The sequence below is a fragment of the Quercus suber genome, unplaced genomic scaffold (genome assembly GCF_002906115.3).
Source record: "Quercus suber isolate HL8 unplaced genomic scaffold, Cork oak 2.0 scaffold_54, whole genome shotgun sequence".
Taxonomy (NCBI): Eukaryota; Viridiplantae; Streptophyta; class Magnoliopsida; order Fagales; family Fagaceae; genus Quercus; species Quercus suber.
The window spans coordinates 766287-784224 of record NW_027069519.1 but is presented as its reverse complement, the minus strand read 5'-3'; the positions used below and the strand labels follow the sequence as shown (position 1 = coordinate 784224).

Sequence of the window (17938 nt, the reverse complement as noted above, 5' to 3'; positions counted from 1 at the left end):
TAAAAATAAAGTCATTTTCTATAGGTTGTTTTACCAAAAAAAAAAAAAAATTGGAAAACAATCTCTCTCTCACGGTGAGTTCTCTCACTTTTTCTCTCTTCCTTTTGCTTTTTCTCTACTCACACCTTTATTGTCACTAACTCTGGTCTCTCCTCTTCCATAGATCTCTCTCTCTCTCTCTCTCTCTCTCTCTCTCTCTCTCCATGTTTCTCTTCCCTTTATAACACAGTTCTCTAATTAGATTTTTCCCCCCTCATTGATCAATCAATAGCTTCAACATGCAAAGGAGAATAGATTTGTAACGGTAATTATTTCATTCTTCTCTACCAAAATCTCAATTCTTTGCTTTGAATTAAAAGTTATTGTAATTTGTACTTATTGAAAATGTATTTCCTTGTCAATTTTATATATATAGACAAATGGTTGATATATATATATATATATATGTATGTATGTATGTATGTATATATGTACATACGTGCATACGTTACTATCCATATATATGAGCAAGATGAGTGGTAGAGATCATGAAAAATTGACAAATAATTTTGATTGTATCTATTGTCAAAATTTTAGTATGAAAACCAAATTCATTATTGGGTTTTTTTTTTTTTTTATATTGATTACATTAGTTGGTTTACATAATACACATGTTTTAAATTATACAATAAATATTAAAAAAAAAAAATTGCATACCAAACACCAGAATACTTTCTCAAGCTTATTTTCAAAGTCGTTACCAAACACCGAAAAATTAGATAGTTTTCTAAAAAATGCTCTTTGGAAAATGAACCATTTTACAGAAAGCGTTAATGCTGAAACAATGGGTATTTACTTGTGTTTGTTACCTAACTAATCAAATTTCTACTTGTGTTTGTTATTTTAAGTGCCCAATGGGTATTGACTTTTTTGGAGGTTAAAACGTATTTCTAGTAAGGGAGTACGGTTGTTAAAAATTTGAGATATTACATACAATGGATAAGAGGATCTTCTAGATCAAATTATAGGATCAGAAAAAGAATCATAAAATTTTACCTACAATCCCATCTTTGTGGGATTGTTCTATTCGAATTTCGAACCAAACCATTATTGAAGCCAAAAGTCGGTCAAAATTTATTACGTCACTGGCTGCCATGGTCAAAGAACTCTGAAGAGAGCCGCAACCCCAACATTTACCACTCCATCATCTCTTTCATAAACAGGGACCTATTACCTTGCCTTATTGCCCCATACTTACTAGTTGTCATCTGATTTAAGGTTTCTGTGTGTGTTCTGTAAATGTTTGTTAAAATTCCTATGAAAATGAGCCCTATCCTATTAGTTTTGAATATAAGAACACCCAAGGCCAATCAAAAAACCTGGAATGCTTCAAATTTAACAATGAGCCCAGCCCAATGACCTTTCCCATTGCAATCATCTTCTAGCTTCATGTCTTGCTAAAGTAATAGGATTAGTAGTGTCACTGAGGATGACTTGGGTTGCATATTCTGCTTCCAAGACCTGCCTTCGGCTTAGCCCATTTAGGTCATTGCTTGGGGCACCCTACTACAGGAAGGACCCAAATGTGGGGCCAAATATGATTTTTTTTTTTTTTTTTTTCAAAAAATGTATTTTGCAGATATAAAAAAAATTAAAAAATTAAAAAAAAATTTAGTTTCACATTTTTTTTCCACTTTTTTTTTTTTTTGATAAGTAAAGTAAGAATATTATTAATAATAGAAAAGTGCCAAACGAGTAAATTGGGGATGTACTATGGGGGCACAAATCAGAAACAAAAGACAACGGTCAAGAAAAATAGGAAAAGAAGAACAAGAAAAATGAGAAAAGACACACTCCATTCAAAGAGAGTGTGAAGAAAAAAGACTAATCTCAGCAAAGAACATTCACAACCCTCAAACTTCTAGCATTCTTTTACGCCAAATGCACCAAATCAAGCAATGAGGCACTAATTCCAAACATCAATGTGATGATGCGCGCAAACTTTCCCTGCAAGCCTTAAACAACTCAAGAACATATATAGGCATAACCCAATCTAGCTATGGAGCAATGAAGAGAAGATGATCACACTCCCCACACTCTTACACATATAGCACAGTCAAGCATATCACCGTCTTTTAGAAGGTTGTCTGTTGTTAAATCTTACCTAAGAAGAAGACCAAGAAAAGAAAGCCACCCTTGGAGAACCTTCATTGCCATATCATTCTTCATGGAAGAAACAGAGTAGGGGTAGAAGGAGCTATAATAACCTCTAACCTCAAAACCTCTATTCCTTGCAAGCTTCCAATAAACCTTATCTAGGCCAAACCCCCACACTTGCAAAGAATAGCCCAACCCCATAAACCGATCAAAGGCTTCTTCTTCCCAATCTTGTTGTGGACGACGAAATTTCACATTCCAGTGAAACCTCCCCGCAGACCAACCCATAACTTCAGCCACCGAGAAATCCTTAAACCTACTAAGGCAATAAAGCTCCGGAAAGGCCTCTTGGAGAGTACAATCCCCACACCACACATGCTTCCAAAATTTCACTCTAGTCCCATCCCCCTCATCATAGACAAGGAATTTAGAGAAGTTCAACCAGCCACTTCTAATGTATCTCCACAGGCTAACCCCATAAGGAGTTGTCACCTTTTTCGTACACCAACCACCCCAAATGTTCCCATATTTTGCCTCTATAACCCTCCTCCATAAAGCATCAGTCTCCATGCCATACCTCTACAACCATTTTCCTAGCAAGGCAAAATTAAAGTTTCCCAGCCTTCTTATACCCAACCCCCCATCCTGCAAAGGCCTACAAATCTTGGCCCAATTAACTAAATGCAATTTAGGTTCACCACCAATCCCATTCCACAAAAAATCTCTCTGTAATTTCTCCATACGCTTTGCCACCTTACCCGGTAAAGGAAGAAGGAAAAGAAAGTATATAGGTAAAGACGAGAGTGAGCTTTTAATGAGTGTCACCTTACCCCTTTTAGATAAATACATTCTCTTCCAACCTGCTAATCTCCTCTCCATTCTCTCTAGGATGGGATTCCAAACAGATAAATCCTTAAATTTTGCACCTAATGGAAGGCCAAATATTTCAAGGGCAAAGAAGACTGCCCACACCCCAACAGGCCCACCAAAGCCTCCAAATTGTGTACCCCACCAATAGGTACCAACTCAGATTTTCCCAAATTAATATGAAGCCCTGACTACTTAATACCAGTGGTTATCAACAGATGTTGAGAACATAGTTAAATCTAGATTGCCTACATTATACAAGACATTCTCCACAGGAGTTAGCAAAGTCAAGGGGAACAAATAATGCATGAATTTTAATGATTTACCCTTTAATGAATTAATGCATATGATACAAATTCCTTCACATTAATTTGGAAGAGAAGCTTACATGCTGCTGCCTCTGTTTAGCATCCAATAAGGCACTGGTCCACTTAGCAAGTTTCCAGTTAGATACCTAAACAAATTCAATCTACAAGAATCAGAACAACTTATGTAGTTACACAGCACATTGATATGACTTGCCAGTGACACAAATTTTGAGCTCAGTGAAATGGCTAACTTGAAATACAAACACACACATGTAAAAATTCTCATGATTTTGGAATATATATTAACAGCGGTGAATTGGAGGAAAAATAAAAGGGTCCCCCACCTCTAGCCAATAGAAGTAGGACTCTTGACTGTCAATTACATCCACCATATGACAGAGGAACTGTGACTCAGAAGACAATAAAGAGGGTTTACATTTAATTTTTTTATTTTATATATATATAGGTAGATGATAGTAGAGAAAGGGGGAGGGGGGTTTTTGACCCACGGACATGAGGCACCATAAAGAATGCCATTATTGTAGGGCTATCACTTGAACCTCAAGAATGGTGTACATTTAACTTCAATAATCATTTTATGGATGGCCGGATTTTACTCTCAAGGCTTTTTGATAACTCTATCCTTCAAGCATATTTGATTAGGCACACACTAGCCAACTTTAGGCCTAAAATTCATCTTGCATTTTAATTTAATGCAAAAAAGGTTATCATTACTTGACTTGTTTAGCTTACTCGAGATGTTTTAAGGCCAAAATTTTGGATTTGTTCAATTAATCAAATTGATATAGTGGCTTGTACTGTTGACAGGTTGATCTACCTATTGGATTAGCCCTTTATTATTATTAACCATAGCTACTTGGTATGTTTAGAATGGAACGAAATCAAACATTTTCACACTACCACTTAGACAGCTGTGTTTACTTCGGTGCAAGGAAATCTACATCTGCAGTCAAAACACTTACATGTAGTCCACCTGTGTTAGAAGATTATAGCTGCTTGGAATTTCTCCAGTTAGTTTGTTAAAGCTGAGGTCTCTGCAAGAGAACTTATATAATCAAATTTTAGTGAAACAGAAAACTCTCCCAAAATAGGAAAAAAAAAAATCCAAATCATCTATCTCATAAACAAATATCTGTTGGAGACTTGTACTTGATTTGGTTATTAAATAAATGAACATAAAAATTAACTCTCTTTTTTCTTTTTCTTTTTTCAAGCAAGCTTGGGGCGGGGGTTGGGGTGTGTGGAATCCTACCGTAGACTTGAGCATGATTTGGTTTATAAATAAATGAGAACAAAAAAAATTTCTTTTTTCTTTCAAGGAAGCTGAAAATAAAAATGAACTTGATTTGTGTGCAATGGTAACTTTGAGCCAAAATGGCTATTCAAATTTGTCATTTTCCTGCTCATGCATATCACTTCACAAAATATGTACCAACAATAACTACTGAGTAAACATACTTGTATCAAGCATCTAATTCATTTGAGATGGAATGAGACACAACACATGCACATGACTTAGACAAACACACACAGAAACCCTGTGCTTGTGTTCCACATGGGCATTCAGATATCATTTGCTTACAAGGTAATGCTCCAGGGGTACAGGAAACTCAAAAGTTTTAAGATACAACTTTTTTTCTTTTTTTTTCACTAAGTTAAAGAAAAAATTTATTTCCATTCTCAAGGATGTCACTTCTTGTGGGTTCCTGATATGACTTTACCATAGAAGCCTTATTCTCCTAAAAAATTAGTACTCTTTTCTGATAAGGAATATAAATGGAAAAGACATTTGGATTTATAGTCCATCAGCATATATATAGATGTCTTGTACTTATGCTACCATATATTCATGTGTATCCATGGTTGGTAGTTAAAACTTAAAACTGTCTGCAAGTGTGCGTGCACACACACATGTAAACTGCCTTTTGGATAACTGCTACCATCAGACAGCCAAAATGCAGAGTCAATAATTTGATTTAGCCTATCCTACATGACCCTTAAATTGGTAGGAAAAAATGTACAGCAAACAAGAAAGTAAAAAAGAATTATATACTGACAAGGTTGTCAGCTTATTCATCTTCCAGAGGTATTCAGGTAGTTGCCCAGTAATATTGCAACTCCTTAGTATCCTGAAACAGAACCATATATTTTATATTGAGTTGCAGAATAATAACAATAATAAAATCATACTTTTAATTGAAGTATCTAACTCACAGAGTTTTCATCTTTGTCATATTTTGAAGTCGCGGAAAATTTGCTTCAGGTCCTCTTAAGTCACTAATTCTCCTAGATATTGAAATTTGAATAGGAGTAAAAAGTTAAAAAATAAATAAATAAATAAAATGCAGTTGCCTATAAAACACTTAATAGCTACAGATTTATAAAGCCACACTGACAAGTCACTTAAGTTTTCCAAAAAAGCAATGTGTCGAGGAATCGGCCCATTCAAACCACTTGCTTGAATCACCCTGTTGTTAAGAAATTTTGATTTAATAAGTAAATAATACATAAAGTTCAATTCTTTTCTTAAAAAATAAATAAATAAATAAATAAAAGAAAACAGTAAAATTCTCACAGTTTTTCGAGATTTGTCCAATTCTGAATAAAATCAGGTATCTTTCCAGAAAAATTATTGTCACCAATCCGTCTGCATAATTGGGGGGAGGAGCATTATGTGAATTTAGAAGGTAAAATAGACACATAAAATCTTCAAGATAGTTTTTTTTTTTTTTTTTTTATAAAGATCTTGATACTTACAAGTCATTCATTGTCATCAGCCCTGCAAATGTTTCAGGTACCTCCCCAGTAAAATTGTTTGAAGTAAGGAATCTATGACAATAACAGCACCAATTTAGAAAATCTAATAACCTAAAAAAGAAATGCATCAATACACTTATACAAGTAAAAAAAAAATTAATGTAAATCAATTTTACTTGATCATAATGACATTGTTACACCTTACTACAGGGAGGCAGACCAAACAACAGGAAAAAGAAAGTATAATGCAATATTTTTTTAAAAATATAGTAATTCAAATGAAGGGTCTTACAGCCTTTCTATGTTGATTAGTTTCCCAAGCTCTTTAGGAAGACTTCCAGAAAGCATATTGAACTCAAGGACCCTGTTGATAACAAATAGGAATTCCTTCATAAAAAAACATTGTGCGACGACACAGGGAAAATAATTGGTGACATTTGCGCTATACCTTAAAATGACTAGTTTAGTATATGCTTGAAATGGGAAGAAATTTTGTAAAACAGTACTTTTTGAATATTATTTATTTAAATTGGTACCATTTTGGAGTTATTTGAGAATCTAGCTTCTAATATAAAATCGGTGTTTTAGTGATACAATTTCAACACTTAAAACCATGATTTCAAAACACGATTTCAACTGACTTGACTGAATTTTAAGCAATTGGGTTCTTCAACACTTCAAAATCCTGTTTTGCTAAAATACCCAAATTATTTCAAAACAGTACCAATTTAAATCGTTAGAGAAACAAAGTGAAATGGGAACTCACAAACTTTTAAGAGTGGAGATATTTCCAAGCTCTATGGGAATGGAACCGGTCAACCTGTTTCCAAGAAGAGAACTGCAATACAGGAGAAGCCATGAATAACAATATGAAAGTCACAAAAAAAACACACACACAGAGGGACAGAGAGAGAGAGAGAGTACATGTTGAGAAGCCTTGTGAAGGAGCCCCATTGTTGAGGGATTGTGCCGCTAAGGTAGTTAAGGGTCAGCTCACTGTATAAGGAGATGCCATAAATTATAAATAAGAGATTAAAATCACAAAAACACATACAAGTTAATTATTTGTTATATTGACTAGTACTTACATTTCTTCAAGATACGGCAAGTTCACCAGTTCTGGTGGCAGAGTGCCCGTGAGATTTTGTGCTTTCAGAACACTGTATTTCCAGCAGTACAAAAATGTGTTTTTCCTTTTAATTTTTATTTTTTTCCTTAAAAAAACTAAATTAAAAATTCATACCAATTAAAGAAGACACAAATAAATATGGTTAGTCTTAGTCATACCGATACTCTCTTTTTTGGATAGGAAGTCATACCAATACATTAGTTCCTTCCTTTTTTTTCTTTTTTCCTTTTTTCTTTTTTCTTTTTTTTTTAGTAGAAAAAAAAATGATAAAAAAAGGGTCATATCATTATTGCATATTTTAATAATGATACAGTCCATATTGGATCACTACCAATTTTTCTCTTTACGTTTTTTTTAGAGAGAATTTTAATATATGTCGTCCACTCTTGGTAATAGCTCTTTATTATCAGACCAAGACACCAAATAGTTTTTGGTGTAAGCAGAGCTTGAACCCCAAATCTCTTATACAACGATCAAAGACTTTAACAATTAAGCTAACTAAAACTCACAAACAAACACCACTACTAACCAAACACCACTTTATACTTTAGTTATATTCTAAAAATAATTAAATAAATTTAAGTGGGCCACATATAGTCTTTTGTTATTCATCATTTAATGTAAAGTTATGAAACATATTAGTCATTTCTCATTCATAATAGTTACAAAACAAGTCTTTTTTTTAGTTCTTCACCATTTCATAGATGTAAAAATTCTATTTTGAACAATTGTAGTTATAGACAAGTAAGGATGAATGGATGGGTTTAATAATGTAAAGTTGTAATTTGAACGGTGGCTAATCATAGGTGAGACCAAAAACATGATAAATAAAAAAAAAAAAAAAAAGTTTCAAAAGCTTGATTTGAGTTTGGGCTTAATATTAAGCTTGAACTTGGCTTGACTAATTAATTAAGTCAAGCTTAGCCAAGCTCAAACTCCTTGGCTTTTTCAAGAGTTAAAGCTTAAACGTTATTTTTGGCTTATCTCAAGCTTGAGCCAAACTTGAACTTTTGACTTTTACTATTGAGCTAATTTCAAACATGCGTAACTCAGCAAAGCACTGCTCGTTTATAGCCCTACCTGAGGGGAAAAATATTTCCCCCCCTTTAACATCTGTTTAACCAAACTTTGTTAAGTTAATGTTGAAAATATTGTATACTAACATGCCATTTACTTAAAGCCAGGTTTCCAAACTATCTTCCCAAAATTAAAATCCATTGTTTTAAAATTTAAATAAAGTGTATTTTAAAATATTAAATACAAGTTTTGCTCCATTTTTTTTTCTTTTCTCAATGGGTGTGGGAGAATTTTTCTTTTTTATTCTAAATTTATTGGCTATGTTTATACTAACTATGGTTAAACTTTTGAAAGGAAAATCTTACAGAAATTTGAAAAGAAGTTAGGAGATAGTTTACACTTTACCACCTTAAACTATACCCTATATTACACTTTGCACCCTAAATTTTTCGAATGCACGTTTTGCTCCCTAAACTATGACCCTTGTAACACTTTGCATACTGTTGTTAAGCTCTCTGTTAACTTGGATGGAAATTCAAAATTTAGGGTACAAAGTATAATCAAGAGTATAGTTTAGGGTTGTAAAATGTAATTTACTTATTGTTTTTAAAGCATTGAGAAGAATGAAAATTAGGTCTTTTCATGTGGTGTCATATTTTTCCATCCAAGTTAACAGAAAACTTAACGTTAGGGATGAAAAATATAACAAGAGCCATAGTTTAGAGTGTAAAACATGCATTTGAAAAGTTTATGGTGTAAAGTGTAATTAAGGTATAGTTTAGGGTAGTAAAGTGTAATTTCTCCCTTCTTTTATTTAGCTTCACGTAAAAAAAAAAAAAAAAAAAAAATAAAAATATAGTAATTCAAATGAAGGGTCTTACAGCCTTTCTATGTTGATTAGTTTCCCAAGCTCTTTAGGAAGACTTCCAGAAAGCATATTGAACTCAAGGACCCTGTTGATAACAAATAGGAATTCCTTCATAACAAAACATTGTGCGACGACACAGGGAAAATAATTGGTGACATTTGCGGTATACCTTAAAATGACTAGTTTATAATATTTTTGAAATGGGGAGAAATTTTGTAAAACAGTACTTTTTGAATATTTTTATTTAAATTGGTACCATTTTGGAGTTATTTGAGAATCTAGCTTCTAATATAAAATCGGTGTTTTAGTGATACAATTTCAACACTTAAAACCATGATTTCAAAACACGATTTCAACTGACTTGACTGAATTTTAAGCAATTGGGTTTTTCAACACTTATCGTTAGAGAAACAAAGTGAAATGGGAACTCACAAACTTTTGAGAGTGGAGATATTTCCAAGCTCTATGGGAATGGAACCGGTCAACCTGTTTCCAAGAAGAGAACTGCAATACAGGAGAAGCCATGAATAACAATATGAAAGTCACAAAAAAAACACACACACAGAGGGACAGAGAGAGAGAGAGAGTACATGTTGAGAAGCCTTGTGAAGGAGCCCCATTGTTCAGGGATTGTGCCGCTAAGGTAGTTAAGGGTCAGGTCACTGTATAAGGAGATGCCATAAATTATAAATAAGAGATTAAAATCACAAAAACACAGACAAGTTAATTATTTGTTACATTGACTAGTACTTACATTTCTTCAAGATACGGCAAGTTCACCAGTTCTGGTGGCAGAGTGCCCGTGAGATTTTGTGCTTTCAGAACACTGTATTTCCAGCAGTAGAAAATGTGTTTTTCCTTTTAATTTTTATTTTTTTCCTTAAAAAAATTAAATTAAAAATTCATACCAATTAAAGAAGACACAAATAAATATGGTTAGTCTTAGTCATACCGATACTCTTTTTTTTGGATAGGAAGTCATACCAATACATTGGTTCCTTCCTTTTTTTTTCTTTTTTCTTTTTTTCTTTTTTCTTTTTTTTTTCAGTAGAAAAAAAATGATAAAAAAAGGGTCATATCATTATTACATATTTTAATAATGATACAGTCCATATAGGATCACTACCAATTTTTCTCTTTACGTTTTTTTTTAGAGGGAGTTTTAATCTATGTCGTCCGCTCCTGGTAATAGCTCTTTATTATCATACCAAGACACCAAATAATTTTTGATGTAAGCAGAGCTTGAACCCCAAATCTCTTATACAACGATCAAAGACTTTAACAATTAAGCTAACTAAAACCCACAAATAAACACCACTACTAACCAACACACCACTTTATACTTTAGTTATATTCTAAAAATAATTAAATAAATTTAAGTGGGCCACATATAGTCTTTTGTTATTCATCATTTAATGTAAAGTTATGAAACATATTAGTCATTTCTCATTCATAATAGTTACAAAACAAGTCTTTTTTTTAGTTCTTCACCATTTCATAGATGTAAAAATTCTATTTTGAACAATTGTAGTTATAGACAAGTAAGGATGAATGGATGGGTTTAATAATGTAAAGTTGTAATTTGAACGGTGGCTAATCATAGGTGAGACCAAAAACATGATAAAAATGAGTATGCTATTTTCTTATTTTTGTTTCTTCGATTTTTGGATATTTAAGCATTTCATAATGTAATTTTGTTGATCTCAAGTTCAAAAAGCTTCACCCTCAAAAAAAAAAAAAAAAAAAAAAGTTCAAAAGCTTGATTTGAGTTTGGGCTTAATATTAAGCTTGAACTTGGCTTGACTAATTAATTAAGTCAAGCTTAGCCAAGCTCAAACTCCTTGGCTTTTTTCAAGAGTTAAAGCTTAAACGTTATTTTTGGCTTATCTCAAGCTTGAGCCAAACTTGAACTTTTGACTTTTACTATTGAGCTAATTTCAAACATGCGTAACTCAGCAAAGCACTGCTCGTTTATAGCCCTACCTGAGGGGAAAAATATTTTTCCCCCTTTAACATCTGTTTAACCAAACTTTGTTAAGTTAATGTTAAAAATATTGTATACTAACATGCCATTTACTTAAAGGCAGGTTTCCAAACTATCTTCCCAAAATTAAAATCCATTGTTTTAAAATTTAAATAAAGTGTATTTTAAAATATTAAATACAAGTTTTGCTCCATTTTTTTTTCTTTTTTCAATGGGTGTGGGAGAATTTTTCTTTTTTATTCTAAATTTATTGGCTATGTTTATACTAACTATGGTTAAACTATTGAAAGGAAAATCTTACAGAAATTTGAAAAGAAGTTAGGAGATAGTTTACACTTTACCACCTTAAACTATACCTTATATTACACTTTGCACCCTAAATTTTTCGAATGCACGTTTTGCTCCCTAAACTATGACCCTTGTAACACTTTGCACACTGTTGTTAAGCTCTCTGTTAACTTGGATGGAAATTCAAAATTTAGGGTACAAAGTGTAATCAAGAGTATAGTTTAGGGTGATAAAATGTAATTTACTTATTGTTTTTAAAGCATTGAGAAGAATGAAAATTAGGTCTTTTCATGTGGTGCCATATTTTTCCATCCAAGTTAACAGAAAACTTAACGTTAGGGATGAAAAATATAACAAGCATCATAGTTTAGAGTGTAAAACATGCATTTGAAAAGTTTATGGTGTAAAGTGTAATTAAGGTATAGTTTAGGGTAGTAAAGTGTAATTTCTCCCTTCTTTTATTTAGCTTCGCGTAAAAAAATAAATAAATAAATAAATAAAAATAAAAACTCATTTTGCCAAGCTTAATACGGAAAGTAAAATGATATTTTCCCAACTCATTTTAAGAATGCTACCAAACATAGGAAAATGAGATAATTTTTTTAGAATAAAAAAACATTTTTTAAAATTATTCATTTTCCAAAACCTATTAATGTCAAAACAAACAGAGCACCTATTGTTTTCTTTTATTGTTAACATAGGTGTTCATAACTTTTCAAGGTTTGATTGTTCTGTCATATATGTGTGATTCCCCGAACCCACCCACACTAGGTAACTATAAGGAGGCATCTATTGGGGTGGCCCCAAGATGCCATCTATCACTAGGGGCAGAACCAAAAAGGGACTAAGGGGTTGGAATTTTATAATATTTTTAAGGGTTGATAACAATTTACTAGCCTGTGGTTATTGGTTAGGACTAATTTTTTGTTTTCTCTTTGTAGTTTGAAAAATATTATTTTAATCACCAATGGTTAGTTTTGTTATGCAGTCGTTCCTCAACTCATCACTTTCACCGGCAAAATACCACAAAACCTCCAAACTTATAGAAATATTCTTAAAAATCTCCAAAATAATACAAATACCCTCAAAACCCCCAATTGACTACAATGAGGCCTTTAAAATAACCAAAACACCTCTAAAACCCTCAAAATTGCAAAATATCCACCAATATTTCCAAAATAATCGAAATACCATCATTACATCCAAAATGCCACTCAACTTTCAAAATGATCAAAATCTTGACTTAGTTCCATCAAACATCTCTCTCTCTCTCTCTCTCTCTCTCTCTCTCTCTCTCTCTCTCTCTCTCTCTCTCTCTCNTGTGTGTGTGTGTGTGTGTGTGTGTGTGTGTGTGTGTGCGCGCGCGCGCGCCCTACATAGTTGTCAAAAATATGTGTATGTAGTTGTCAAAATTGAATTAATATTATGAATCGATTTTTAATTTTTTGTATAGTATATTATATCATATCATGTATAGTAAAATACACAAACACTTAATATTTAAAATATATATATATATATATATATATAGATATACATAATATTAAATATAAAATGTATGTTTATTATAAATTCAAAATATATTCAACTAATAATCAATTTAATAATCACTTATGTAATAATATTTAAGAAAACGAACTAAATTAATCAAATTAACATATTTTTATAACATATACATTCAAATGGATTAAACTCAAAAGTAATAATAATGTTATATATGAGTCAAAATAATAATTTCTTTTCATCATCTTGCCTAATCAATTTCATCTAAGTCAATGTTATCGTCATGCTCATCATCTTGCAAAACTATTTATTCATTAACATCATTTTCATCATCAACATTTACTATCTCTTTTCTCGCTCTTTTATTCTATTTTCTTTTCTTTATATTTCTTCTTGGCATTCTTGCTTCTTAGACTTATAACAATAATAATAATTTTTTTAATTTAATACATTATTCATAGCATAGAAAAGAAATTTGTAAATATGAAAGTGAAGTGCAAGTATATAGCTCAAATTTTGTAGGAGAAAGAGAAGAGGGGGGAATTAAAAAAAAAAAAAAACTCATTTTAAACCCACATGTCAATGTATTGTACAATAGATACAATTATTGATACGATACAATTCATACAATATGTACTTATGTATTTATAATAAACATACATTTTATATTTAATATTATGTATATCTATATATATATATATATATATATATTTTAAATATTAAGTGTTTGTGTATTTTACTATACATGATATGATATAATATACTATACAAAAAATTAAAAATCGATTCATAATATTAATTCAATTTTGACAACTACATACACATATTTTTGACAACTATGTAGGGCGCGCGCGCGCGCACACACACACACACACACACACACACACACACACACATATATATATATATATTTTGGAGAAAAAGGCATATATAATTGAGTAGCACTATTCTATTTGTTTTTCCTTCTAATAACTAGCTAAGAGCATTAGCATCCAAGAATGTAAGAACCTACTTTATCTATTTTACCATCCTATTTTGCAACTCACCCAACATCCCAGTTTCTATTTTTACATACAACTCATTAAAATAATATAAACTATACCAACAAATAATATAAACAAATCAATTCTCTCCCATCTTTCTCTTCCCTCAATTCCTCTCTTCCGCTCTCACTCCATTAGAACGTGTTTTTATTTTTACAATCCATGAACAGTAGGATTGTATATATACAACCTTAGAGCACTAGCATTGAGGGTGTAAAAACTCCCAAGTTGCTATTTTAGCAACCAACAGGGCAAAAGAAGCTACATTTGGGGATGGATTTTAAATTTTTTTTACCATCTATGAACATTTAGTTCTCATATATGAGAACCAACAGTAGCTTAGGATGCAAAAAAATATATATTATTTTATTCACAAATATCTTATCTTCTCTCTCTTCATCATGTTTTATTCCTCTCCTCATCACTCACACACACTCTCTCTCTTCCTCTCACTTTTAAACTCCTTTCTCTTCTTTCTTTTCTCCTCTCTTCCTCTCATGGTAACACTTCCCTCTCTCTATCACTCCCAAGATTTTGGTTGGTTGTTTAGGGTGGCTTCAGATCGGTTTAGGTGGGTGGGCTTTGAATTGACCTTGGGTGGGTAGTTGTAGATTGGCCTTGGTAGTGGAGGGTTTCAGGTTGTGGGTTGTTGGTGGGCGTGGGGTCATGGTGGGCATGGGCTGTGGTGGGTGTGGGTTGTGGATGTATGGCTTTAAGTTTTGGTGGGTCATGAGGTGGTAGAGTCCGATCTGTGTGGTGGTAGATTGCAGTGGTGGGTTTAACAGTGGTGGTTGTTGTGTTTTTTGTGGTTGGTGGTTGTGCATTGTGGTTTTGATTTTTGTTTTTGTCTTTTTGTTTTTTTTTTTTTTAATATTATTTGGGTTTGTGGGTATAGATTTGGCAGTGGTTGTTGTTGATGTTGTGGTGGTGGTGTTGAATTTTAGGTGGTGGTGGGCTATGTGGGTGGTGATGGTTTGGTTTAGTTTAGTTTAGTTGTTGTTGTTGTTGTTGTTGTTGTTTTTTTTTTTTTTTTTTTTTTTTTTTTTTTTTTTTTTATGGGATTGATTTTTGGATGGATACTAATTGTGGTGGCAATGGAGGTTGGCTTTGTTGTGGTGGAGGCGGCTAATTTTGATCGTGGGTGTGATGGTTGGTTATATTTGAGGTTGGAGTGTGGTGTTTGTGATTGTGGATGAAGAGAAAAGAGACTAAGAGGAAAGAGAGAGAGAGAGGAGTACTTTTTATTATTTTATTATATAGTTTATATTATTTTATTGTGTTGTAAGTAAAAATAAAAATTTGGGATGTATGATGAGTGGTGTTTAAAGTTTTTATTTATTTATTTATTTATTTTTTGCATCCCTGGATGCTAGTTCTCTTAGGACATGGTTGGTAGACTGTAATGGTAATTACTGTTCTTTTTTTTTGGTGACAAACAATAATAGAACGTAGAAAAACAATGGAATGAACATATTTTAAATCAAACTTAAGATATATTTTAAGAAATATTTTACTCATATAATTATATATACTAAAAAGTATTTTTTTTTTTTTTTAATTTGAAAGAGAGATTAGTTATTTTTTTAATGATTTTTTTTTTCATAAGTTTTATGTGCATATGAAAAGTTTGTTTATTTAGAAATATATTAATTTTTAGAAATTGATACACCTACTAAGGAATAGCTATTACAACTCTTCTAGAAATGAATAACTATTCCTCATCTATATATATATATTATATAACCGAAACCTTTAAAACTCTCACAATTTTCCATATCAGCGCAATATTTAAATAAAATTATTATTTTTAGTTCAAACTTAACCAAGAGTGAAACTCTATCTCTCTAATAAGTCCAACTTAAACTCAAACTCATTATTATTATTTTTTAAAATAAAATTATTTTTGTTTAATCAAAACTTAACAAGAAGTAAAACTCTAACAAGTCCAATTTAAACTCAAACTCAAACGTTAATAAGCTATATAAAAAGAAAAATTATGATAGGACTCAAAAGAAAAAAAAAAAAAGACTAACGTTGAAAAAAGAGAGACTCACGTTGATAATCATGGGTTTGGTTTTTGGGTTAAAATTTCTACTATTTTTTTTTTTTATATTGTACATGGCAAATAAAATCTCTCTATTTTTTTGGAGAAAAATCAAAGATGCAACCTATGTCTTCCAACCTGGGAACAAAAATTTTTATTTGGTATGTTATATATAAATTTGTTGAATTTAGTTTGGTTCTGAAGTAGAATTTGACGATTCTATAAATTTTGAAGTTTTAAGTCTTGAGATTTTGGTATTTGTGTCTCAGTAGGTTGATCTTAATTCTTCACCTTAAATGCTTTTTATTTAGGTTTATGTGATTTTTTTGTTTTCTTATTAAAAACTATGTTTTTGGTTGATTAATTATTTATTTGGATTAATTTTCATTATTATTATTATTTTTTAGAATGTCTATTTACTCATTGTTGGATTTTTTTTTTTTTTTTTTTTTTGGAGTCTATAGTTTTTCATGCACAGGTTAGCGATTAGTTTTAAAAAATAGCCATTCATAAAGAATGACTATTTGTTTTAATAAAAACATAACCAAACTACTGAATAGTTAAACCACAAAAATAACTATTATATTACAACATTTATTACAATCTACCAAATGTAGTCTTATTGTTTACGGATGCTAAAAAAAAAAACTTACACTCTAATGCTTTTTTTTTTTTTGTTTTTTTTTTGTTGAGAAACAATTTACACCCTAATGCTAAAGATATATTGCAAGCTGCAATAGTTGATGGAGACACCAAACCAACACGGTCGTATACCTTTTATTTTGGAGAAATAAAGTCTTTGTCAAATAATGAATTCTTTTAGGGGGCAATTGCACCGTACGACGCGTTAGAAAAAAGAGACCAGGTCTAACAACTTTTTAAGGAATATTGATGTATTAGGTGCTCTCGTGTCTCTGTGCGCGTAGTAGCAGTTTTGTCTTGCAGCCCTTGCAAGAGTTAGCGTGACCTTCCGTGGGTCAGGTCAGGGCGGACTTTTGGTTCTAGGAAACTAGGAGCATCCTCTGGGTTGGGTAACTTTTTGAAGTGTACACAATGGCTGAAGAGTTGGAAGCGTTGTGGAGTAAGTTATCTGTTATGGAGGAAGAGGGCGAAGGTATTGAATTGGGTAGCAACAGCACCAGAGCTGCAAAGGAGGTTGGAAAAGACTGTGTTATCATGAAGATTATGACCCTCAAAAGCATAAGCTTAGATACTTTGAGAAAGAACCTGAGAATGTTGTGGAAAACAAATAAATGGGTCAACTTTTCTGAACTAGAAGCTGAACTGTTTCTGGTGGAGTTTGGAGATGGGAAAGATAAAAAGAAAGTACTCGATATGAGCCCTTGGAGCTTTGAAAAACAACCGGTGATTTTACAAGAGTTTGAAGGTGAGCAAACTCCAAAGGAGATGGAGTTAAAATGGTCGCCGTTTTGGATTCAGATTTTTAATTTACCTCTAATGAGTAGAACAAAGGAAACGGGTTGGGCGATTGGGACCTCTTTGGGGGCTGTTATGGAGGTTGATGTCCCTGATTCAGGAGTGCACTGGGGTAAGTGCCTTAGGGTGCGTGTCCGGATTGATGCTTCAAAAAAACTCATCCGTGGAAAAAGAATCACCATTGAAGGGGGCGAGTCCAGGTGGGTTCAGTTCAAGTACGAACGACTCCCTAATTTTTGCTACCGCTGTGGTCTGTTAAGCCATGCACTTAAAGACTGCCCTGCATCTTCTGTTGGGGGCCGAACGGTGGAGGTAGGCTTTCAATATGGGGCATGGTTGCGTGGTGACCCATATGGGAGGACTCAAAAAGAACCAGTGAAATAAGGTGGAGGCGAAAACCATGGAAGCAGGGACGGGGTCGCCGGAGTGAGGCTGGAAACGGACACGTGTTTCAGTCCGATTTGCCTGGGGAGAAGCCAGTGGTTGGTGGGAATCACGTGCCTGTGTCTCTTCCCTAGGTAGCAGCAGCTTGACAC

At 32.5% G+C, this 17938-nt stretch overlaps 1 protein-coding gene and 1 long non-coding RNA gene across 2 annotated transcripts; both read right to left on the bottom strand.

Annotated features, from left to right (window-relative positions):
• Window positions 1–2242: 2242 nt before the first annotated feature.
• LOC111990653 (probable leucine-rich repeat receptor-like serine/threonine-protein kinase At3g14840) lies at window positions 2243–7416 on the bottom strand. Its single transcript, XM_065772158.1, has 12 exons — window positions 7409–7416; window positions 7178–7303; window positions 7014–7085; window positions 6856–6927; window positions 6382–6453; window positions 6090–6161; window positions 5908–5979; window positions 5729–5800; window positions 5547–5618; window positions 5390–5461; window positions 4295–4366; window positions 2243–3457 (listed from the first exon to the last, which is right to left on the bottom strand). Exons 1-12 carry the CDS (start codon window positions 7414–7416, stop codon window positions 3388–3390), a joined length of 852 nt encoding a protein of 283 aa, XP_065628230.1. The 3' UTR covers window positions 2243–3387.
• A 1695-nt stretch (window positions 7417–9111) lies between these two features.
• On the bottom strand, window positions 9112–9972 carry LOC136067001 (uncharacterized). The gene is made up of 4 exons (XR_010628524.1): window positions 9858–9972; window positions 9694–9765; window positions 9536–9607; window positions 9112–9188 (listed from the first exon to the last, which is right to left on the bottom strand). It is a non-coding gene; the product is annotated as an uncharacterized LOC136067001 (long non-coding RNA).
• Between the last annotated feature and the right edge of the window lie 7966 nt (window positions 9973–17938).

Excerpts from the sequence above, each read along its gene's own strand:
- LOC111990653 (XM_065772158.1), bottom strand. Across the intron at positions 7,086-7,177 it reads TTGCCGTATCTTGAAGAAAT|TGAGCTGACCCTTAACTACC; the intron begins GTAAGTACTAGT and ends CTCCTTATACAG. Across the intron at positions 3,458-4,294 it reads CTAACACAGGTGGACTACAT|GTATCTAACTGGAAACTTGC; the intron begins GTAAGTGTTTTG and ends GAATTTGTTTAG.